Below are 24,904 nucleotides of genomic sequence, written 5' to 3'. Positions count from 1 at the left end.
AGCCCAGGCTGGCCTCGAACTCACAGAGATCCGCCTGGCTCTGCCTCCCGAGTGCTGGGATTAAAGGCGTGCGCCACCACCGCCCAGCAAAGAGAGACTGAATTTTTACAGAGAGCTTAGGGTTTAAAAGAAATATTTAGATTTTTATTGAATTTGAAAGTGTTTGAACCTGTCAGGACTGGGAATTTTTGTTTGTAAAATATTTTATATTGTGGTGTTACTAATGTGTGATCTTGGGACAAGAAAGGGAAGGTTGTGGCTTATCTATCAATGACGTGCTTGTGTGTCAAGCTGATAATCGGTCAATTGTGCTGACGTGGGGAAACCCCCGAAGTCCTACCTGGAGGGCGTTGGCGCGTTGGCTCAGGGTCTTTGAAGAGTCATAGCAGGCAGGATTGGCTAGCACACGGTTGGTCTTCTCTATCCACGCCTCTGTACTTTTCAGAAGATCGCTATATTCCTCCATCTTGACTGTGGCCTGGGGAAGAAAATGGGAAGCAAGTTTGCCGGAGGCCAGTTACTGGACCCGACTGATCTCTAAGTGGGGAGCTAATGTTGGTCAGTGGCATGCCAGGCCTTTTGGTTCCCTTTCATGGCTGAGGGCACAGGCCCACCTGCTCCAGGTGAAGGACTTTCCAACTTGTCCACGACAGGTAGCAAGGGTCTGAGGAGTTCCCGTCAGGCCTCGACAGAGGTTCCCAGTCAGTGCTGCAGCCAGCCCAGCCCTCATTCTCAACACAGGGATGGTTCAGGACCTGGCCCTATCCTATCCCATTTCAGGATCCTGGCCTAACAGGATCACACTTGGAACTCACCAAACACAGCCACTCTTCAGAATAGGAGTAGAAAAGGACTTTGTTCTCAAATGGCACCTTGCTGACTGCAGCCCCCCGCCCCCTCCCGGCTCTGGAGACAGTCTGCCCTACATGCCCATTCTCGGGCCCTTCATTTACTTCTGGAAACACAACTGCCTGCCTGGACTCCTGCTGTGGTCTCACTATGGCACCTAGGGAAGGGGAGGGAGGATGGCCACAACAGGACACTGCTGGCCGCCTCTGAATGTCACCCTTTGTTTGACTCTGTGGAACCGCCATGCCACGCGGCTATCGGGTTTCATGGCTGCACCTTGTTGAGCTGTGAGGTTCTGGATTCTGCTCTCTGGGACACTTGCTGGTGTCGCTGGAAAGGAGCCATCAAGTTATCCATCCACTCTTGAGCTTGTCCTGGGTCCTGCTCAACAAAGTCCTGAACTTCGGAGTCCAGCTCGGTTAGCTTGGAGTGCCAGAGGTCAAGTTCATCCCATATTTTCTGGAGACGGAAGTGTTAAGTTAATGCAAATGAAGACGCCAGGGGGGTAATGACTAGCTTGCACATGGCACTCACTTGCATGTGGCAATGCTAAAAGACAACATCATTTGCACACTTGTTCATTCACACCCAGCAACCAGTTGTCTAAACTGGGAATCACTTTCAAATTCTAGCCATATTCGCTTCAGTACAAGTGAGCTATTGCCGGACAGGAAAACCTGGAGGGTAAACAAGGATGATTAATAGTGGACAAGGTTTGGATAGCCCTAAGTGTACAAAAGCCAGGAGGTCCACAGTAGGTGTTAAAAAGACCATTTCAGCAGGTGTGATGATGCATTTCTCTAGTCTCAGCTCTCAGGAAATATGAGTTCGAGGCCAGCCTGGTCTACAGAAAGAGATCCAGGACAGGCCACCAAAACTACACAGAGAAACCCTGTCTCGAAAAACCCAAGAGCAGGAATTTGAGACCAGCCTGGAAGAATGTGAGGAGTCCATCTCCCAAAACAAATGAAAATAAAAATAGAAAGGCCCATTTAGACTTTTCTCTGTGTGTATACATGTACAGGCACACACACATACATGGGTTCAGAAATCAGTTTCAAATGCAAAAAATAAAATGGACAACAATGTCTATTGCCCAGGTATAATTTTCCAATTATACCTAATACTTGTATAATAACAAGCTTAGGGACATAAAACCTGACTTGCTAGGTCCCAGTTCCTCTGCTTAAGAACAAGACTGTGTGTAACAACGACCTATAGTCTCACCCCTATTACATGAGAGGGCTTCCTAAAAGTGTACATGCAATATGAACTCACAGACAGGTGTTCACCTGGCATCTGGATGTAGAAAAATGCTCATCTGCATGTTTAACTAAAACTTTATTTCCTAAGCAATTTCACCAGGGAAATCGGTTTGGAGTTTTTCTTGTCTTATGTAACCTTGGCAATCTAGAGAAAAACTGGTACTATTTCTCAGACCCAAGCGACTCAGTTTGTATGTCAGTCTTCCCACAGTAAGATCCTCACTGTCCCTTTTACTTGTGGGAATGCTGCTTCTTAGTCAGAGGCTGCCAGGGGCCAGGGTAAGGGCCTGTATGTCAAAAACTGAGAATAATGCTTGCATGCACTTGATCTTTCATGCCTGTGTGCTGGCCTCTCATCACTGATGCCCCAGTGGTCTGGTTTAGGTATTTATCTATTCATTCATTCATTTTAAAAATTTTATTTATTTATTTACTGATCCAGGACCTCAGCCCATGCTAGCCTCAAACTCCCTATGTAGCCAGGGATGACCTTGATCCCCGCTTCACCATCTAATCCTCTGATTACTCGCAATGTGCCACCCTGCCCTGTTTTATGCTGGGCCGGCGCTCAAACCCAGGACTTTGTGGGTGCTAGGCGAGCACTCTACCAACTGAGCTAATAACTTTAGGCCTGGTGCATTCGCATCTGGGATGCGGGTACCGGGGCAAGACAGACTACCACGCGCTGAAGCCCCTGCAAGGAGCCCATTACCTTTTGAATTTCCTGAGCGTCCTCAATGTTTTTGCTCTTCTGCTGCAACATTGTTTCAATGCCATGGAGCCCGTTGTTAATTTCCTCTATTTTCCTCCCCATGACACCTGATGGTGAATGCGTGGAGATTTCACTGGTTATCTGTGGCGAGGGAGAAAGTCGCAGTTGGTGTGCAGACAGCTTTGGCTCTCCGGTCTCAGGTTCAAACATCAAAAATATTACTCCTTCTGTTGACTTGTAAAATATTTTCACATGGGGGGGGGGAGGGAGGCACCTCCAAACCATACTGTTAATGTATTAGTGACAGGGTAGATAAATGTCAGCTGTGCTTCCTGACCTTTTGAATATAAGGTTTCTCTGGATAAATAAAATTTATGTTACATTGGTTAGAGTTACTGAGGGGGCTCTTTGAAGCATCACATGATAGGGAAGGATTTCTACAGGAGAAGGCAGCTTCCTCAGACACTCGGGACTTTGTAAGAAAATCGTCTGCCCAGCTCTGTGTTCAGTAAGACCAACTTTCCTCTTAGGCCGATTTAAAACAAATTCCCATACAGTTAGGCAAAACCTCCTCTAAGTAACCATGCCTAGAGAATGGGAAGCCCCATTTTTCTCTACACTGTTTCTAGTGTGTGTTCCTAGCAACCGGAACTCTAGCTGCTGAACCCAACAATTTTTTTTTTTTTATCTAAATGATTTTCTTAAGAAAATAACCTGTGGCAGGAAAGATTAGGAGTATTAAGTACACTGTTTTCCCAAAGGCTGGATCAGTGTTTTCTTGTTTTTTTAAGCTACTATTGATAAGTAACCACAAAATATCTACATAATACTGTACACATTAGCTGAGGCAAAAATACCCCAGGGTAGATAAGGATGCCTTTGTAGAAGCTGAAACCTGGGCTAATGGCTGACTCAGCACCAAGACCACACATCAAGGTGTTGGCGGAACTTGACCCTAGAAGCCCCCAGTTCCCAGACTCTGTGTGACAAGCTTGAGTCTCAGAGGGCTGGTGATATCTTCATATCATATTTTTATTCATAGACCATATATACTATAATAAAGATGGTTGTAAAATTATCGATTTAATATTTTTAGCTTTATTTTATTTTGCGTGTATGAATATTTTGCCTCAGATATGTATGTATACCATGTGTGTGCCTGGTGCCTGAGGAGGCCAGAAGAGGGCATCAGATCCCCTGGAACTGGAGTTAAAGATGGTTGCGAGTCACCATGTAGACCCTAGGAAATGAACCAGGGACCTCTGCAAGAGGTCAACAAGTGCTCTTAACCACTGAGCCATCTCTTTGGCCCCTCAACTCTCCCTTTAATCCTGGATTAATTTTTTTTTTCTGGTTGCATATATAACACAGTACCAAACAAATGAAGTCACCCAATACAGGCAGTGACTCTCTTGGCTGATAGGCATACTACCATTTGGGGATACCAGGCACGATTATGATCAGGGGTAAGCAGCCATCTGGATGACACACATGATACTGTCTGCAGTGTGGCCTGGGCCCTTTAACTTCCTTGAGACCCATGACACAGTAAAAATCGGTTCCATTCGTCACAAACATTCAAGTTCGTAATGGAGAACCTCACTCTTAAACGTTTTTTATTAACTTACTTTGTAGGGTTTTATAAAAGTTCATATAAAGTCACAAAAGTAACCCTGAGTTTCTCTCAAAATATTTGGTAGTCTATTAAAACAGATAGTAACAATCCTTGAGAAAAGTCCTAATAGGTTATTGTGTGTTAAATCAAAATATCTGTTCTCACATATCAGGAGATTATATAATTATATACAGATTACATGTTCTAAGAAATCTGCCATCGAAGTTAATTACATGGCTGGGCAGTGGTGGCACTTGGGAGGCAGAGCCAAGTGGATCTCTGTGAGTTCTAGGCCAGCCTGGTCTACAGAGCGAGATCCAGGACAGGCACTAAAACTACACAGAGAAACCCTGTCTCAAAAAAAACTCAGCTACCCCCCCCCCAAAAAAAGTTAATGACACATGCTAGCATCTGAGGGATGTGTTGTTTCATTTGTTTGTTTTGTTTGAGATAAAGTCTCACCCTGCAACCCCAGCTGGTCCCCAGTACACGGCAATCCCCTGCCTTAGCCTGTGGTGTGTTGGGATTATGGGAGTGAGCCATCATAACCAACATTAGCGTCTGAGTTTGAAATCTGTTTTTTCTATGTATCCCCATTCTATAAGAAAACTTATATAGCTCTATAGACCTATATGGCTGGCTGTGTACAGTACGACCAGCTTTATTCTCAGGCCAATGTAAACACAAAAGTCATCTCCACCTCCCTACCATCCAGGCGAAACAACCACCTCCAAGTAGCCACTTCTTCAGAACAGAGAGCATTGTTTTTCTTTGCGCTGTTTCTACTGGTAGTCTGTTTCAGTTATCAAGTCATAGGCATCCTCAGCTTAAAAACAAGACATAAAACGCTCCCTGGGGACACTGGACCAAGCTGCCTAATAAAACTGTCTTGCTGAGTGCCCATGTTTCCAGCACCATGGGACAATTCACAGCCTCTCTTCAGACCTGGACTCTGAGGCAAAAAGCTTTGCCCAGGACGCTTTGTGAGAATTCCATCGACGTCACCATTAAACAGACACCACATGCCAAATGCTATTTTGAGTAAGCAATGAAATCGGTATTCCCCACTGCCCTTGGCTGTTCTTTCAAGATGTTTTTGGGGAATACCTTTACAGCAAAACGTTATACATGTCCTCATTTTAAAAAGATTTTTTTTAGAATAAATAATAATTTAAAAACCATAATAATAGTAATAATAATAATAAGCCAAGTAAAAGATAACACAAACTATTAAAATAGAAGGCATCTAAGACAACTGGTGAGAATAAAGGTGGTCTGAAATTCTGTTATCTATGCAATTTACTTCAAGCACTTTTATCTCATTACTCAATACATGAGCTCCATAAAACCAGTCAGAGCAGCGACCAGGAAAATGACAAGTGACATCAAAGGGTATCCTCATTTCCATCCATGCAACCCATCAACAACAGCACCACGCACGCACGCACGCACGCACGCACGCACGCACGCACGCACGCACACATCACCATCACCTTCTCATCTGCATCTTCCAGCGCCTTCCTGCATTCTTCCACCTGGGATTCGATCTCCGCGGGGACTATGCTGTACATTTCGGAATACTTGATGCGTAATTTTTCCATGACCTTCTCCAAAGTCAGCTTGCCTTTCTGAAGAACGCTTCGCAGCTCCTAAAACCATCAACAGACTCTCAGTACTTACAGGACCTGGGAAAAAGTCTAGCCTTTTGAAAAAAAAAAAAAGCAAAAGAGCGAATGCAGCTTTCCAGGGTCCTCTCGACTTAAATAAGCCAACTTTACATGACAAAACCTTCCTATTGATACAAGCAGATTAAGCCCCAGGGCTTAGTCAGATGATGCTTTCTAATTTGTAAGAATTGAACTTGATCGCCCTTCGTGGTGTCAGACTATTGTGGCAGAGAGGCGAGGCGACAGCCTTAGCTTCTCCTGCACCTCTAGGATCGACTGCCTCTCAGTTGCTACCAGTTGGCTAAAAAGTAACAAGCGGCCGGAAGTTTCAAAGCAGGCTTTTTCGTGTTGCTATTAACTTGTTACTATTTCTCCTTCTTCCTACAGTATCATCATAGTGAGTCAAGGCCACTGGGAGCCCCCGTGCTTGAAGAGAAAGTGTCTGTTTCATGTAATTAGACGGCCAAGCAGAGCCCCAGTCCTTTCAAAAGGGAGGGTTCCAGTTCCTGGTAAAGAATGTAGGTTTCAGGAGATAAAAGCGTAGTGAACAAATGGTCCATTGCTTGTGGCCTAGAAACAGAATCTGACCTGCGTTCTCCCGCAGTAATTATAAAGGAGAAACTCATCTGTTTGGGAAAGTTTCCCAAAGATCGAATGGAAAACTACTTATTGACTTCCCTGGGCTTTTGTGTCCTTTAGCTCTAGCGACTGCTGAGCGGCACTCAGAGTCCCAGCCCGAAGGAGCAGTGCCCACTCTAAACCTGTGATGTTAGACCCTGCTCTGTGTCGCCATCCTCAGCTGACTGACAGGCCCGGAGAAGGAAAGGACGATGTGGTGCGGCCACTGGTGGAGCGGGGCTGCATCCTGTTCTTTCTACCCAGGCGGGACCTGATAGCAGGTCTTAGTTCCCAGCTACACACAGAAACAATGGCTTCTCCACAAAGAACACTTTTGAAGGTGTCAGTGGGTTTCCCTTTTCAACACAGATAACCAAGGGCTCTGTGGTTCCCAAGAGCATGAGACTTTTGCATAAAGTCCCCAGAGGCAGGGCTGGGGAGACTGTTGGGGGGTTACGAGCACTGGTTGCTCTTAGAGAGGACCCAGGCTCAGTTTCCGGCACCTATATGGCGCCTCACCACCAAATGCGACTCTGGTTCCAGGAGCTCCAACAGTCTCTTCTGGCCTCCTCAGGCAGGCACACACACATACACATAAAAAAGCAAAGAGGAGCTGAGAGTTGGCTCGATGGTTAAGAGCACTTACTCCTCTTGCAGAGGACCCAGGTTTGGTTCCTAGCACCCACAGGGTGGTTCACAACCATCCATTCCTCCAGTTCCAGGGCATCCAACACACTCTTCTAACAGCCACAGGCACCAGGCACGCATGTGGTGCACATACACACATTTAGGCAAACCACTCATATACATAAAATATTAAAATAAGTAAATCTTTAAAACTTGCCGGGCGGTGGTGGCGCACGCCTTTAATCCCAGCACTCGGGAGGCAGAGCCAGGTGGATCTCTGTGAGTTCGAGGCCAGCCTGGGCTACCAAGTGAGTTCCAGGACAGCCAGGGCTACAACAGAGAAACCCTGTCTCGAAAAACCAAAAAAAAAAAAAAAAAAAAAAAAACTTAAATTAAAAAAATTTTTTTTAAAGTTCCCCTTAGCTTCTCCCGCACCCCTAGGATCGACTGCCTCTCAGCTGCAACCAGTTGGCTAAAATGTGACAAGCGGCTGGAAGTTTCAAAGCAGGCTTTTTCGTGTTGCTATTAACTTGTTACTATTTCTCCTTCTTCCTACAGTATCATCATAGTGAGTCAAGGCCACTGGGAGCCGCCCCCCCCCCCCCCCCCCCCCGCCCCGTGCTTGAAGCGAAAGTGTCTGTTTCATGTAATTAGATGGCCAGGCAGAGCCGCAGTCCTTTCAAAGGCCACTGGGACCCTCAGGGTAGACACAGCACCTCTCAGAGCTGAGATACCATGTCCAAACAGAAGAAACAGTCTAGCATATTCCTCATATGTGGGCCAAGGTCTCTGATCACCAAACATACTTGAAATATGGTTAAAAATAGGGCTACATAGTTCAGAGTGACCTGTGTCCCAGTGTGGCTCCTTTCCACTTCCTGTTCCAACCATGTTCATCCTGTCCTGACCCTGCACAGTGTGCCCCAAACTCCCTGTCTCCCCGGACACTGCTCCAACTCTAGCTAATGGGTTATCTCTGCCCAGGACTTGAAAGAAGACTGTGGACCAGCTTCAGCCACTTACACTCATTCTTCCCTTGCTTACCTCCAGTTGTTCCGCCCTTTCTGGATGGCCTTCCAGTGCCAAGTCTTGGAATGAAGTTGAGATCTGTTCAAATGAATGCTTCACATCAGTTAATTCCTTTTCGAAAGAATGCCGTGCCTGGATTTCAGTCTGGACCAAGTCCTTATTCTTTTGAGCTGCCTGAAGAAGCCTGGAATAAAGCATCAGAATAGAGCTCTCTAAAGAATTCACCAAAGATCATTTTCCTCCCTAGGAGAAAAGTACCAGTTTTTATTGATTAATATACCAATTGTCAAATGCACATCAAATACAGCCAATCAACTGCTGTAATTGACAAATTCCCCAAAACTTTTGCCCCTAAGTGTCCTTTCTGCATATTCCAACTACCATCTCTAGCTTCTCTGTCCCATGGGGTTCCAGATCCCAAAGGAAATGACATGTGTCATCAGCCACACAGATGGGCTCTTTAGAACAGACATCCTTCACCAATCCATTTCTCTTCAGCTGACCCATTTCCCAAAGAAGCAATTGTGTGTGTGTGTGTGTGTGTGTGTGTGTGTGTGTGTGTGTGTGTAAGTAATGGGGGTCTTTCCCAAGAACTATTTGGTCTGTCATGTGGTAACACAACAGAAATCTATACTTGGATACTTGGTCTCCACCCTCCAGGTCTGAGATGGAGCTCTTGATTTCCTTACAAGAAGAACACAACAGAATCACTTCACTATGTAGCCCTGGCTAGCCTTGAACTTGCAGTGATCCCGTCTCTCCCTCTCAGCACAATTAATGCTGTGATTACAGGTGTGTGCCATCAAACACGGTTGAAAATCTGATCTGACATTTGGCCCTAGGCCTCATTCCCAAGATGGAACTCTTGCACTAAGAACTTGTCTCTTGGTGAACTTCTGGAGAGCCTCATGGGGTGAGAACTACCCATGTGATTGGAGGGCTGGGACTATCTGCACCACCCTTTCCAATGCCACCCTCCCAACCCATAGATGGGGGGGACTGGGACTGAAGGCTAAGTTGACCACTATTAGTCAATGATTTAACCACCCTAAGTAATGCAGCCTCAGAAGCATGGAAACAGACAGGGTCAGAGTGCCTGGATTGCTGAACAAGAGAAGTAACCACAGCGTCAGGTGTTGTAGAGGACAGGGAAGCTGTCCCATTCTTACACCCCTTGACCCACACATCTTTTCCACGTTCTTCTTCATCTGTATCCTTTATTATACCTTCTGCTGATAAATCAGCAAATCTACATGGTTCCCTGAGTGCTGCGAGCTACTAAAGGGAGTTTTGGAGGAAGTCCCAACAGCCACGCGGTCACAAGTACGGGTGACAGCCCACAACGGTGGCAGCTGAAGCAGGGACAGCTTGGCGAAACTGTGTGCTCCAAGTGTAAAAGCTGGGCAGGTGGACCATGTCGGAATGGAACTGCCGAGGCTCAGTGGGTGTCAGCTGAGAGATGTCTAGGGAAGGAAAACCTCCGAGCACCAGTCGGAGATGTTCAGTGACTAAGAATGGAGAGGAAAACTGCTGCTCTCCTCCTGCAAAGGGCAGATCCACTGCCCGGGCTTTTACAATCAACACAATTGAACTGCACAAAATTTAAAAGACATTTAAAGGAGTTTGGTTAAACATACCGTGACATGGCAACATCATAGACTATGTTTTTAAATTGACAGTTGGTGGCACAGGAGACAAAAACAATCTGCTGACAAACAATTAGGCCGAATACAAAACAGCGTAAGGACTATAATCTCAATAATCACAGTGTAAAACAAGAAAAGGGTGGTTGGCAGTGTTTTCCGCTGCATGGCAGGATTAAAATAGACACGTCCTGTCTTTATAATTTCCCATTCTCGAAATTCCCTGCAGGCAATAGGTGTTACTAAAAAGTTGGCGAGCTAGTCACACTAAGTAATAAAAAACAGACAACGTTTATGTTTCCATTAATCATCCATCTCGTCTCCCCCCTGTGCACCCATCGGTTCTGACTCTGTGGTAGCATTTACCATTCTCTGCCATTTCTTATGTTCTCTAACTTTGAACAGAAGCCATCCAGACCACCTCCTCCATAAGCTCTTTATACATCTTACCTGATGCACCGTTCTTGCATAGACCTAATCTCTTGAAGTACTGGGATGGTTTCTGCGGTTTCCGTGCCTTGAGGAATGTTCTGGATACTTGTTATGCGCTGAAGAAGCAGGACCAGCAGCAGCAGCTGTTTCTCCACGCTCTCCTCATGCTGGCACAGAGAGTCCAAGAGCTGACAGAGTTCCTCCGTGGGAGCGGAGTCCTTTGTTTTGGAAATTTCTGGAAGGTCCTCCTGAAGATTCTCTAAAATGATTGCTTCTCGTTCAATCTAATTAAGTGAATGGTAACAGGGAGAAAAGCATGGAGATTTTGAGATGTGAAATCTACCTTGGCAAGCACAGCTCTTGTAAACCCTCTCTTTAAAGCATTCCTAATGCCGTATCCTGGTTCAAAGTCATCATTTGTTACAATACAGCTGGGAACATTAGTCCTTGACGATCAAGAATCCTGTAGCTCCCAGCTACTGCCCATGCAGACGTGTGATTCAGATGAGGAAATGCTATCATGAATGGGCTGGGGAAATGCTATTGAACAAAGTGATTTATTTCCCCTGGAGGCTTCTGGTGTTTTGAGCAGTGTTGACATGAGATCTACATGAGGTGGCTGGGCTGGCCTCACCACACCGCTTCTAGCACAGAGGCTGGGCTACTGTTGGACGTGGAAATTTTTCTGCAAGCCTCTTTTCTTTCCCTCTGAATGCCTGCATCATGCTGGAAGGCTAAGCCTGGCAGTTGGTTATGAACTGACGTGTTCCAAAGGGAGAGCCGCTGGGATCACCGAAGCAGCTGTGTTTATCCACCGCTGGTATGTAGGAAACTTAGAAATAGGTAACTTATTACAACACCTACCTAGAAACTAGGAATTCCACTGGCCCTGGACTCAGGATAAAGACTCGGGAGACAGCCTTGGAGGCTCCTGAATCAGATGGTTCTCTGCACCACCATTCCCACCCCGAAGCCCTGTGTCCATCCCCTTCAGCTGCAAGACTCATTTATACCATTTTGCCCTCCTTCTCAATGTGCCAACTCTCGTCACTATAAAATACCACATCAGACAGCTGTACTTATAATCTCATGCTAATCAGAAATGGTGAGCGAGGCCCTGGATGTAACAGAAGGTGAGAAATTAAACCTATGAAAATGCAAGAGCCCCAACATCAATCTTTATAAGCTTCCAGTGTCCCCAAGTCTAAGGCATGCTTCTTCACCAATGTGAAGGTCAAGTTGGTTGACCATTTTTCAATGGCTAACAAAGAGAGATACCACGGGATGGGGCTTCTTGGATCGTGGAAGTAATATATGTTATAATTAAGATTATTGTTCAAATCTGTTGTCAACAATGTTTCTAATGCATGCTGGGAAAGATGAGCCAAAGCATTAGGAATAGGCTGTGGCATCTGCTACCCTGCCACTTGGGTTCTAGGATCTAGTGGGATCCCTGGTTGTTATAATATACCAGGTACAGAGGGAGGCTGTTCCCTCCCTATGAAACTCAGCTATGGAGTATGTGCTTCGTGTTATCTCAAACCTGGTTCCCAGGTAGGCAGCTACCTTGAACTAGTTGCTAGGATAGACCATTTCACACCTTCTGGCTTAAAACCAGTATGCCAACAAAGGAACTGCAATACTGACCGGAGACTGATGGCAGACCTAAGGTTTCTAAAATTATTAGGGTCCAAAGAGCCTTGCCCGTCATCCAGAACTTAGTGGGATTTCACTGGCTGCAGCCATGCCTGAGCGCGATGACCGCAAATGAACGGATGCACTGACCATGACTCCAAAGAGCATAAAACAGCCAACAGCCCAGGCCCTTTCTATTCCAGCTCTCCTTCCTGTGAACTGGCGCTCCTTTCCAAAATACATCACCTGCTGGCAAGCCCAGTCTCAGCTGCAAAACTGCTGTAAGGCTGGAGAATGCCAAGGAGAACCTGAGAGAGAATGGACAGCTCATACCAGACAAATGCTCCATTTGTGAATGGGTGACAGTCATCCATCACCCAAGAGAATCCTGCTCAGGGGTAAAAATGAACACAAAAGGCAGGAGGGAATCTTCAGTGGTCATGGGAATAACCTACATTTTTATTTTGTTGGTAGTCACACGACTACATGCATTAATCAAAACTCAACAAACTTCAGACTAAATTGTTAAAGAAAGCCCCAAGTCAGGAAAACAGACAGCATAAAGGTTATGTACTGGTCCTTTCTCTTGGAAAAGTCTCTGTATCCTTTGGTGACTTTCCTAGGACGTAAAATTCTAATAAAACTCTTTATAAATTTAGGGTTCATTGTAGAGGTGAAGAAGACCAAAAACTATAGCTTTAACACACACACACACATACACACACACACACACACACACACACACACACACACACACACACAATAAAGGAGCATGAAAATCTTGGGACCTGAAGAAGTAGGTCTGAATGAGGAAACGGCATGAGAACAGTATGAGAAGCAGGAACCAGCTTCCCGTTCCCCGTCATCTCTAAACAAATGACTTTGCCCCAGCACATCATGACCACCGACACACAAAACCATTATTCCAGGAGTCAGTTGTTCTTGCTTTCTGTTGCTGTGATATAAACACTCTGACCAACAGCAACCTGGGGAAAGAATCGGTTTACTTTGTCTTACACTCCTAGGACCACAGTCCATCACTGAAGGAAGTGAGGGCAGAGACGTAAACTGCTTCCTCGCTCACTCTCTGGATCACTCCCAGGCTCATGCTCAGCTGGCTTTCTGATATAGCCCAGGCCCGCAGCAGGCTAGGATCGGCCCTCCCATGTCAATTACCAGTCAAGACCATCCCTTGCAGACATCATCACAGGCCACTCTGATCTAGAAAATTCCTCCATTGAGGTTTACTCAGATGACTCTAGGCTGTATAAAGTTGACAGCTGAAGCTAACTAGGGTATCAATAATGATATCAAATTCATTACATTCTGTCTAAAAAAAGTTAGGTGTTATGTGGAAGAGAAAAAAGTTAAATCAAAAGGTAAATTGACTTTTGATTTAGAAATTCATAAAATGAATGTTTACATTTTTAAAAAATCTGCCTTCTCAAACTGTTTAGTCCATAAAGATAGTGAATAGTTCTATTACAATAGTTTAAAAACAGAAATTGTTACATACTGGATGGTCAATATTGACTGTCAACTTGACAGGATCTAGAACCATCGAAGAGACAAACAAGGTTCTGGGCATGCCTGTGAGGGATCAGCTCGATTACTTCAGTTAATTGAGGTGGGGGGTCCCACCTCACTAAGTGGCACCATTCCCAGGGCTGAGGTCCGGACTGAAGAAAGAAGGAACCCAGCTGAGCACCGGCATTCATCACAGTCCCCTCCCTGACTACAGACAGACATCACCTTCTTCCAGCTCCCGCCATCAGGAGCCATGACAGACTGTCCTCTTGTACCCTGAGCCCAAGTCAACCTTTCCTCCCTCAAGTAGCTTCTGTCAGAGTATTTATCACAGCGACACAGAGAAAGGCACCAAGGGCGCTGGCAGAATCTTGCATGCATAGGTCTTATGTGGATATAGGAATATAGTGAATGAATAAGAGCTGCATTAAGATCACACTACGGGCTGGGGATGTAGTTCAGTGGCAGTGCTTGCTAGCATGCACAAAGCCCTTTATCTCCAGCAACACACACATCCATATTCACACCGACATAATCACATCAATAGACATACACAGATATCACATAACCTAGCAGCTCAGTGATTAAACACAGTGTGTGAGTTGGAATCTTATCACTTGTGAATTTGGGCAAGTTACTCAACATCGCCGAGTCCTGTTGACTTCATGTATTGTTGCTAAAACTCTTCCTCTGGAAGAGTTCTTGCCTAAGGTTCTAAGGCAAACCCCTTCCTCCTAAAGTCCTAATCACAAACCAAAGTACAATTCCACAGAAGTTCGCCTTGGGGACCCAATGCGTTTATCTGGGCTTACTTACAGAGCGTGCATGAAGAGTGATTGACAGGAGCCTGGATGATCCCAAAGCAGCCCGTCCTGGAAAGTCTTCAGGATCGTCACACAGATGGAGTCCCTTCCCCTAGTGTCCTATACACTCTAGCTCCTCCCCTAGGCCCCGAGGGCACAAGCGATAGGGCAGAAAAACACAGAAATGGCTGGGAGGAGTGGCCGGATGCTCTAGCGTGGGTTCAATGACCCTCCCCACCTGCTCCTTCCAGGCAGGAATGTCAACCGTCCACACCTTTTCCTTCTAAGGAGGGAATGTCAACACTTTGGCAGGCACAACAACAATGGATGCTGGCAAAGGGGCACAGCTGCTCCCATGAAGACGGCTTGGCAGTCTGGCTGAGGATCGCCCATCACATGGATGCAAACATAATCCATAGACCTAAGCCAGGCCCTGCGTGAGTCCTCACTCCAGTAGCTGTATCACTGTTACTACATGTCTTTATTTGTGCTGGCCTTTGAAGAACACAATTGCTGGGCTGGGCATGGAACTCAGCTGGTAGAATGCTTGTCCCACAAACAGAGCCCCGGCTCCAGCACAGCATAAACCAGGTGTGGTGACACACATCTGTAATCCCTGCACTTGGGAGGAAAGGGCAGAATGGTTGACCAAGGTCCTCCTCAGCTACACAAGTCGGTGGTGAGCCTGGGCTACAGGAGTCTTTGTCTGCAAAGAACTCCATTTTGATGAGATTCTGGTCTAATGTTTGTTTGCGTAATTAGAATTAAATGAATAAGATTTAAATTAGCAAGATAGGACTTCAAATGGATATAAAACAGTAGCGCGACAAAACAGAAAAGCTTAGAATCTGAAGAAACACTCTCCCTCAACAAGTATCTACTGAGAGCACTGCGTTCAAAGCCTAGCTGGGCCGCCAGGTTATAACGGTAAAGAAGACTCCAACTCCAGCCACAGTCTAGGGCTTTGCCACACAGTCAGTCTGCAGTTGGCACTCTTGGGCCACTACTTAAAAAAAAAAAAAAAAAAAGTCAGTGCCTCAGTTTCCCTATATATCAAATGGGAGTAATAGTTTCCTCCTAAGGCCAACATAAGGATCTGGGAAGCACAGGTCTGAACTGGTTTCTCAGTGCAGTGTGGTGTTATTGTGGGTAGGCTAGCAGCCCAAACAATAACATAATTGACAGAGTTTCTTCGAGTTTGAACATCCAAGGGACTGTTGTTCACTGATTAAGCCCCACCAGCAATGCTGAAATGACCCCAATTTCTAGAATATTAAGTTCTAAGGAGGTTAACTGGGTAGCATTGAGCACAGGCGGTCTCCCGCCAATTAACTATGGACTCGCCACATTTCCCTCTTCAGAAAATCCACCAGAAATTTTGAAATGAAGAGAAGAGAATTTTCAACTAATGTTCTGATTTGTACTTCACTTATCCCCGGCACTATGGAAGGATTAGCAAATACTATGATCTCACGTGATTCTTCACTTTCTTTCTTAATATATCTAAGTCCTAAACCTCGACTAAGCTATCATCTGTGACTGGCATATGCCAGAGAGGTCTTCTCTGAGACAGTTTTCAGAAGTCACCATATTTCACAGTTTTAGGCCCACACTTAACAATCATAACTCATTTCCAGAGTTAACAATTGAAGTTGATTTCCAATTTACTCAGTTATCACACACATTACCCAGTTCTAACCTTTCGCGGAACGAAGGCAAAGACAGTTATTTTTAAGGATGAACTCATCCTCCCTCGCAATGAAGGTTTTGAATTTTCGCTCAGCAAGCGGCCGCCTTTTTAATAAGAATTATCTGAGGGCTGAGGAGCCGGCTCAGCGGGCGATGGTGCTTGCTGCACAAGCTCAGAGACCTGAGTTCGATTCCCAGAGCTTCCACCATGTCAAGGCAGAAGAAGAGCATGGACTCCAGGGAGAATTATAGGATCCCTAAAAAAAAAAAATGACTACCACTATTAGGAAAGAAGCTGAAGAATTTCCCTGAGGCTGTGGCCAGACCTGACTTGTACAGACGTTCACAAGCCATGTCCATCTGATGTACAAATGAAAGAACATGGACGCGGCGAAGGGGCGCCAGCTTCTCACCGGAAGCTGCAGGGTTCGCGTGTGGGAAATCGAGGACTCACCTCCTCGCTGATGAACTTCCACTCCCTCTTCAGCTCTCCACACCACTGCTGCCACCCTCTGGCGGCTTCCAGCAAACGCAGCCACTTCTCCCACAGGGCAGAGGCCGCGCTGCGCACACAGGCGCCCTCACTCACTGTGCACCGGCAACTCAGGGGTCTGAGGACCTGACGGAGCGTCACCAAGTCTTCTTGGATGGACAGGACACTTGATGTCAGGGCCTTAAAGAGAAAAGTGACAGGATGGACAAACGGTCTATGACCTTTTTTCTAAAATATCACTCTTTAATCTGGCACAGTTAAGGATTTTTTTGTTTTTTGTTTTTCGAGACAGGGTATCTCTGTGTAGCTTTGCGCCTTTCCTGGATCTCGCTCTGTAGACCAGGCTGGCTTCGAACTCACAAAGATCCACCTGGCTCTGCCTCCCGAATGCTGGATTAAAGGTGTGCGCCACCACCGGCTGGCACATCTCATGAAGTAGTCCTGGCTGGTCTTGAACTCAGAGATCCTCTTGCCCCTGCCTCTGTCTCCTGAGTGCTGGGATTAAAGATGTGTGCCATGACCACCTGGCCCATTTACCAGTTCTTGATTTGTTTCAGTTTCTTTTTGGTAGATGAAGGGCCTCATCCACATCAAAACGACAAGCCCGGAGTGGATGGCTCCCTCACGCCTTTAATCCCAGCACTCAGGAGGCAAAGGCTGGGTGACTGCAAGTTCACGATCCGCCTAGGCTATGTAGCAACTTTGTCTCAAAAATAAATAAATATGAAAATAAGAAACCTAAAGTACAACAGCAAAGCACCACAGATTCTAACAGATGAGAATAAGCAAAACTCAAAACTGTTTCACAGGCTGGGGATGTATCCAAGTCATGGAGTGCTTGCTTACCGTGTTTACAGAAATAAACAAAATGAAACGAAAGTAAAACCAGACATGGAGGCTCATGCCTGTGACCACAACACTAAGGAGAGGTGAGGGGCAGAAGCAGGAGGGACTTGGGACACAGGAGACTCTGTCCCGAATAAATACATAGCTTCGTAACAGTATAGAACGACGTGATCAAAATTTGACGGATGCCGTGACTGCATCTACCTGGTAGCACACCTCAAAACATCAGGAAAGGGAAGGAAGGGTCAGAAAGGCGGTCTAGGGGGCAAGACGCCGTGGGGGAGGGGAGGACTGAAGAGCCAATCAACCCAAGGGGTCAGAATCATCCCCTCATCTCCACCGCCCGCCCCCCACCCCACCCCGCCGAGACACTTCTCACGGGTGTTCAAAGATTGCGCCTGCAGACTGACAGTGTTACCTTGCTCTGATCCAGGCGTCCCAAAGCTTCTTTGTAAGACCTGGGCCATGAGGACATGGACTGTCCGAGATCTGTCTCCATTTTCCTGAGCCGAGAGCAAATGTCCTCTTTCATTTTTCCATAGCGTTTGTAATTCTCTAGGCACCTGAAGAGGCAGTTAGGAAAAAAAAATATTAAATTTCATTTCTCATTAACTCACCCCCAACACATTCAACACTTAAAGAAAGGAGGGGATGCTTTTTTTTTTTTTTGCCATTCAAGGCACCTATAGATGGCTTTAAACAGGCAGATACAGTTGCCCTCAAAACAAACATGAAGTTAGAGAGAGAGAGAGGAGAAAAAATTGAGAGTTTGAGATTTTTTTATATACTACTATTGAGTTGTAAGTGGGTTGAATTCTGGAAGAAAGCCATGTAATCTTAAAAATGTCTACATTTTGATTCATTTGTTCAATTGCTTATTTTAAGAAGTTTATCTCAAATATAAGGAATTTACCAGAATCAGAATAAACTCATTTGCATAGTAAAAGACTTTTATACACAAGAGTATTGATTAAAACAGGGGGAAAAAAAACTATATCTAACAAAAAACAAGGTTAAGTAACAAGTCTTCACAGAATTTTATATATGGATTGTGATACTAGTATAAAATATTTGTTACAAGAAAGAAAAGGACTAATGTTATACAGCAAAAAAAATGAAAGTGGGATAATTTATATTTAACTGTGATATATTTTTAAAAACACCATACAATTACATAACTAAGTAGGTACCCCCTAAATAATCCACTGAGAATAATTTAAAATTCTATTTGGGGGAGCTGGGGTGTAGTTTTATGGCAGAGCACATGCCCAGCACATGTATGACCTTCAGCTTAATCCCTCATAAAATAAAAAAAAATTAAAAATTCTGTAATAGATACCTTAACATAAAACCTCTCACACTTGAAATCCTAGCACTCATACCCAGGAAACTGAGGCAAGGGGACTGCCTGAAGTTTGAGGCAAAAGGCTAGTTTCAAACAACGACAAAAACAATAAATAAAAAACACTGTGTGTTTCTGTGTGTGTGTGTGTGTGTGTGTGCGTGCTCTCATGTGAAAGCCAGACATCAGCGTGAGGTGGCTTCTTTGCTCTCCGTCTTATCTTTTGAGGCGGTCTCTCTCTGAACCTAATGCTGCTGACTTGGCCACGTAGGCTGGTCAATGAGCTCCAGGATCCTGGGGTAGGTATAACCCAGTCTTCACGTTGGTATCGGTGAACCAAACTCTGGCCTTCATGCTTATGTGACGGGCACTTTACTGACTGAACCATCTCACAGCTAGCCTCTTACTCTGTATGGATACACGGTATGCACACATATGTGGACAGAGGAGCATGCTTCTGTGCATGTGTGAAAGCCAAGGAGGCCAGCTAGTGACCAGTTCTATCATTCCCTTTCTTATCTTTTGAGACAGGGTTCCTCTTGTTACATGTCCCCCGGCCGACCCTGTAGAGCTGAGGTGCATCAAGGCCATGCCCGATTTTTTGCATGGGTTCTGTGGAATTGAACTCAGGTTTTCATGTTTACAAAGCAAGCCATCTTACACACTGAGCCGTCTTCCAGCCCTCTCTTACATTTAATGTCAAGTGTTAGCAAGGAGGCAGGACAGCTGGACTATCTGTAGGAGGCGGGACAGCTGGACTATCTGTATGTACCTGGTTTTCTGGAAATGAGGCGGCCATTTAGTGCCAGGAACTGCATCCCTCTGACCTGGGCTAACACACCCTGACATACCCCAGGGAGGCTCCTGCACTTCAATATGTTCCTCGAAGCACTGCTGTTTAATGCAGGAAACTGCCAACAACTCAAATGTCCATCGGCAGCTAAGTGTGCTACAGACAAGAATGAGAATAAACCTTATAGTCAAAGTGATGAGCTTGAAAAATAGGGAGTTACAGAAGAAAAGAATGAAAAGAATAAGAATTTATTATTTCCTAATAAAGGGAGGAGGAGAAGCCCCTGAGAAAATTCAAGTTAATGTGGTTTATCTACACATGTTATACATCGTATGTATCAAATACTAAACAAGAATTAAACATAATGAAACTTTTAACATGGTTTTCTTTGGTGACTTTTTAAACTTTCTTATATTCAAACTTTCTCTGATGTGCACATTAATTATAAAGACAAGGAAAATCCTCTTCTGTTGCCGAAGAGATCCCTTAAGAAAGCCCACCTACCTCCCGTCCTCTGCCTCCTGGGCCTCCAGCACTGCCTTCAAGGCTGAGTTCTTAGAAGCTAGTTCTTGTAAAGTGCGCTGAAGTTGCTCTTTGGCCTCAGGGCTGTAGATAGTCCCCAGCGTCTCCGTGAGGTTCTGGATGTCTGTTACTGCAGACTGCAATTCCTTTTGCTTACAGCGCGCCAGCTCCAATGACTCTTTGGGATGGTGAAGGTCAACTCTGTATGATAAAAGCATGGCTTCCAGGGACCTGATGATCCCTACTGCCCTCGTGACTGTCTCATCGTAGTGGGATGCATTTTCATATGCATCATTCAGGACATTCTAGTGAAATGGAGATTAAACACAGTCACACAGTTTTCCAACTTGGGGAAACTTGTTATTTCCAAGTTTCCAACTTGTTATTCTCAATTATGATGAGTCTTATGAGAGCTGACTGCCTGTTCTTACAAGGGGAAGTCTTACATTAATATTTAAAAATGTGTAACTAAGAATAAAAAAAGTCACATTTTCTAAGAAATCTAATTTAAATTTAAAGTAACATCTCTTTCATCTTGTCAGTTGATACATAATTCTGACTCTGGAGTTCTTGCACAAGGCTATGAATTAAAGAAAGCATTGTATATAATGTATATAACCTTTATATCTATGAACCAATGAAAACAACCCAAAAGCCAGATTTCTTGTGTTTCAAATAAATAGCGTATCTGCCATCAACTTCATTTCGGGCACATCTTTGAATGTCCCTATACCTCAGTCTTGAAAAAATAGCCAGTGAATTTAAAGACCTCCTCCTGCCCAGCTCTAAACAAATTATTCATGGGCGGGGTGAGTTATCGAGTGTTTCTTGAAACTATTAAAAGCAAAAGTAGTATTAGAATTACTCGGCATTTCTTACAAAACTATTTAAATAGCACACAAGGATTTACCATATCACTTTCCATTTCTGTGGTATTTACACCTATTTTCTAATGCTAACTTTTTGGGTAAAAAGAGACTTTCCATTCTCCAGACTGAAGCTAGACAATGGCACATAAGGCCCCAGCTCCCCACTCCTGGTACACTGGGATGCTGCCCAGGATACTTGCTGACTACCAGAGGATGACAGGGAGTGTGTTAGAGTTGGTCTCCAACAGAACTCAGCAAGTTCCCCAACAACTACTCAACCCCGATGTAGCAAGAAGGCAGCCGCAGTCGTTACATAAATAATAGGCCTGGCCGTGCCCCAATAAAAGTTCATTTATAAATCAAGCACTAGGGACAGGATTTGGCCAGTCGGCCTTAAATTTCAGGACGCCTGCTATAGACTTAGACAAATCTCAATTTGCTTCCTGATTCCGTCACTGCTCTAAGATCCCCCCAGAAGATCTTCATGCGTCTGAGATTCAACTTTATTTTTTCAGTGCTGGGAATTGAACCTGGGAGTTTTGCACATGCTAGCCAAGCATTCTGTTAATGAGCTAGACCCCTAGCCCTCAATTTTCCATTAACCAAGGATAACGATAGCAGCCGCCCCCGCCCCGCCCCCCCAGCATAACGTAAGCTCTAAATAAACATTAGTTATCATTTGGTGTCCTTCCTTCTACACTTCCACTCCATATCCTGTTACTATCACTAAAGGAAAGAAAAAAAAACTTCTGGTGAGCTCGATGGGGCTTACAAGGGAAACAACGATGTCTGCTGCATCTTTTCTCAAATGTCTGAGGTACTGAAGTTTAACGCTGAATGAGTGAGTCAACATGATACAGTGGCTCACCGCCTTTCAGGAAGCAGTTTGTCTTCCTGCAGAGAATTCTCCTGGAGGACCTGTACTATCTTCAGAAGTACTGACAATAACCTGGAGCCAAACAACCACCAGCAAGGGTGATGCCTTAAAACGCCCGATTTCAAAGATAACTTACTGTGCGTAAATCAATGCTTTTGCTCAGCTCCGTGTGAAGACCTTCAAGGTCCTGTAGTTTTGCCTCCACGCCACTGGTTCCGGAAGGGTTGTCTTGTCTTTGCTCCTCAGTAACAGTCACGGCTCCAATACCACACATTTCTGCCTGAACTTGCTCACCAAATGCTTCCCAAGTCTCCTTCTCGTCTTGAATATGTTGAGTCCCCAAATTTACGCATAAAGGCTGCTGTAGCCGAGTCTGTATTTGCTTTAAAACACGTAGGGAATTTTCCAGTTTATCCTGGAAAGCCTTTTCATCCATTCCTTTCGGTTGCAATTCTAGCAGCATGTTCTGGAGAGCCTCTCGAAGCCCAGCATTTTCTTCGGCAGTCAGCTTCAGCTGCAGCATCTCATTCTCTTTGAACGAGTCGTCAAAAGCCTCATTTTCAATCAACTTCTCCATTACCTCATCACGCAAGCATTTGGCTTTTTCAATTTTCTGAATCAAAAGTTGTGCGTGGAGCAGTGTGCTTTCTGGTGACATATTGGGGCCTGTCAGTAGTGATTTGGCCCTTTCCTTAATTTGCAAATCCATGGCCTTTATCTTACTTAGTAACGCTTGGTACCTGTCACGTGCTATCAAAAATGTGTCCAGCTGCTTAATTTTTTCTTCCAGGTCCCTTTGTCTTTCAAACACTTGGGTTTGTAACTGTTCAAGCAGTGAGCCATCCCAGCCTAGCCCTACACAGTCAAACACTTCTTCAGACGTCAACGCTTGTGAGATGTTGCCTTGAAGAGCAGCCATCTTGTTTTTAAGATGGCCGAGTTGCTCTCTAGCATCCTGCGTTGGCTCTTGAGGAAGCGGGAGAAGCTCCCCGAGCTGGATGCTCTCAACCTCTTTCTGAAGCCCCGCTGTTTTCTCATGGAATTCTCGGAGAGACCTGATCTTGCCTTCAACTTCATTACAATGATTCTGGATGGATCTTTGTGCTCGGGTGGTCCTTGTTTTTAGGTTTTTTAACTGGTCATCCAGAAATAATCTCTCAAACACATTTGCATCCTCGTAGGCATTTGTGAGTTCCTGAAGGTGTGCTGAGATCTCACTCTCCGTGTCTCTCAGTTGCTGCTGGGACGCCTTCAAGATGGCCTGGCGACGCTCCAGCTCGGCTTCCGTGGCGGAGGTTTTCTCCTGCGGGGGGACCATCAGCGGTTCGCTTTGTCCAAGCACCACCTGAGCCTTTCCTATGATCGCAAACAATTGGCTTCTTTCTTCCAGCTTCAATTCTAGCTGCTGTGACCTCTGAGTGGACTTTAAAAGCAGCGCTTGGTATTGATTCTGTAAATCCTCCAGGAGAGTATTTAAACCATCGCTCTTACTCCTTGGGAGGCTGGGAGTGATGCCTCTGACCTCTTCCACCAGCAGCTCCACTGCCTGCTGCTTACCCAGAATGCCATCGTGAATCAACTTGCACTTTCTGATCTGAGAAAGGATGTCGTCGGGGAGGAGGGCGATGGGGGCAGTGAGCTCCGCCAACATGTTCTTGACCCATAAGAGGGTCTCCTTTATCCTGTTCTTTAGGTCACACTTCTTAACCTGATTTTCTACCTCTCGGTTTAAGGGCACCAGCGCCTCCAGTTGCTTATTCAAACTATTCAGTGCACCTTCCAGAGTTTCCTTTTCCCTTTCTCCCCAAAGTCTCTTCATCTGAAGCTCTGCTTGCCGCTTTAAACCAGAAAATTCGTATTTGATTGCCTGGATCTCGGCAGCCGGGGCAACCATGTCCAGGCTCCCCTCCTGCTGTCCTGGAGAGTTCAGACTTAGCAGTAGGCGCTGTTGTTGCTGATGCAGAGAAACGCCGATGTCCTGGGCCTTCTGCAGGAGGGAGGTAAGTTCACCGTGCTCCGTGGCTTGCTGAAAACACTTCTTGTGAGCCAGCCGCTCCACAAGTTCCCACCCATGCTCCAGTTGCTTCATTTGGCTCTCCACCAGCTTTTGATCCTCGGCACTCAGGTGGCCGGATAAATGTGGCCATTTCATGCAAAGCTTGCTCAAGGAGCTCTTTTCTTTCTCTACCGATCCCAGGAACTTCTTGATTTTGGCCAGATAGGCTGCACTGTCTAGTGAGCCTCTAGAAAAAAGAAAAAATGAAGAAATGAAGGGGAAAGAGTGAGCTGAAGGGAAGAAGGCATGTAAACATGCTTTAAATGGAAATGGAAAGGCCTCCTCTCAAGCTCAGTCCAAGACCACAGTATCCAAATCCTTTGTTACCACCCTTCCCTTCCCTTCCACCAAGGATAGCTAATCTTTTTGTTTTAATTATTTATTTTTATTTTATGTGCATTGGTGTTTTGCCTGTATGTATATCTGTGTGAGGATGTCAGATCTTGGAGTTACAGACAGTTGTGAGCTGCCATGTGGGTGCTGGGAATTGAACTCAGGTCCTCTGGAGGAACAGCCAGTTCTCTTAACCACTGAAGCCATCTCTCTAGCCCCCTGCTAATCTTTTTAAATATAAAATTATTTTAAGGGATATTACTGAAAATAAAACCCATTTAGATATAAGCATAAAGCAAACCTTGAAGATGAGAAATATTTGCCCATTATTATAGATCTTAACTTATGTAACTTTATAGATCTACCATTTGTTATTTTCAAGGCTAAAGGAAATACATATTTTATTATTATTATTATTATTATTATTATTATTATTATTATTATTATTATTGTATGATGGGGGGGAGAAGGCTCATGTCATGGAATGCATGGAGAGGCCAGAGAGCAACTCTGTGGAGTCATCTCTCTCCCATTCCACCTTTACACAGGCTCAGAGACTTGAATTCAGATCATCAGGCTTGGCAGCCAGCTCCTTTCTTTATCTCCTGAGCCCTCTTACTGATCCCCAGAATGCCAGAATGCATACATTTAATCAAAATAAT

General features: G+C 45.1%; 1 protein-coding gene across 12 annotated transcripts in view; it reads right to left on the bottom strand.

Annotated features, from left to right (window-relative positions):
* The window catches only part of Syne2 (spectrin repeat containing nuclear envelope protein 2), a 320,688-nt gene that overhangs the window by 130,771 nt on the left and 165,013 nt on the right, over positions 1-24,904 (bottom strand). For all 12 annotated transcript variants that reach the window (XM_076550884.1, XM_015992010.3, XM_076550887.1 and 9 more), the window contains 10 exons: positions 21,990-24,096; positions 20,090-20,412; positions 17,869-18,013; positions 16,566-16,784; positions 10,476-10,741; positions 8,398-8,566; positions 5,935-6,090; positions 2,827-2,967; positions 1,126-1,308; positions 341-478 (listed from right to left, as the gene is read on the bottom strand). In XM_076550884.1, the coding sequence (XP_076406999.1) occupies positions 341-478; positions 1,126-1,308; positions 2,827-2,967; positions 5,935-6,090; positions 8,398-8,566; positions 10,476-10,741; positions 16,566-16,784; positions 17,869-18,013; positions 20,090-20,412; positions 21,990-24,096 (3,847 nt within the window). The remainder of the gene's footprint in view (positions 1-340; positions 479-1,125; positions 1,309-2,826; positions 2,968-5,934; positions 6,091-8,397; positions 8,567-10,475; positions 10,742-16,565; positions 16,785-17,868; positions 18,014-20,089; positions 20,413-21,989; positions 24,097-24,904) is intronic.

The sequence above is a fragment of the Peromyscus maniculatus genome, chromosome 14, assembly GCF_049852395.1.
Source record: "Peromyscus maniculatus bairdii isolate BWxNUB_F1_BW_parent chromosome 14, HU_Pman_BW_mat_3.1, whole genome shotgun sequence".
In the NCBI taxonomy this organism is placed as follows: domain Eukaryota; kingdom Metazoa; phylum Chordata; class Mammalia; order Rodentia; family Cricetidae; genus Peromyscus; species Peromyscus maniculatus.
This window is presented reverse-complemented; position numbering and strand designations above follow the sequence as displayed.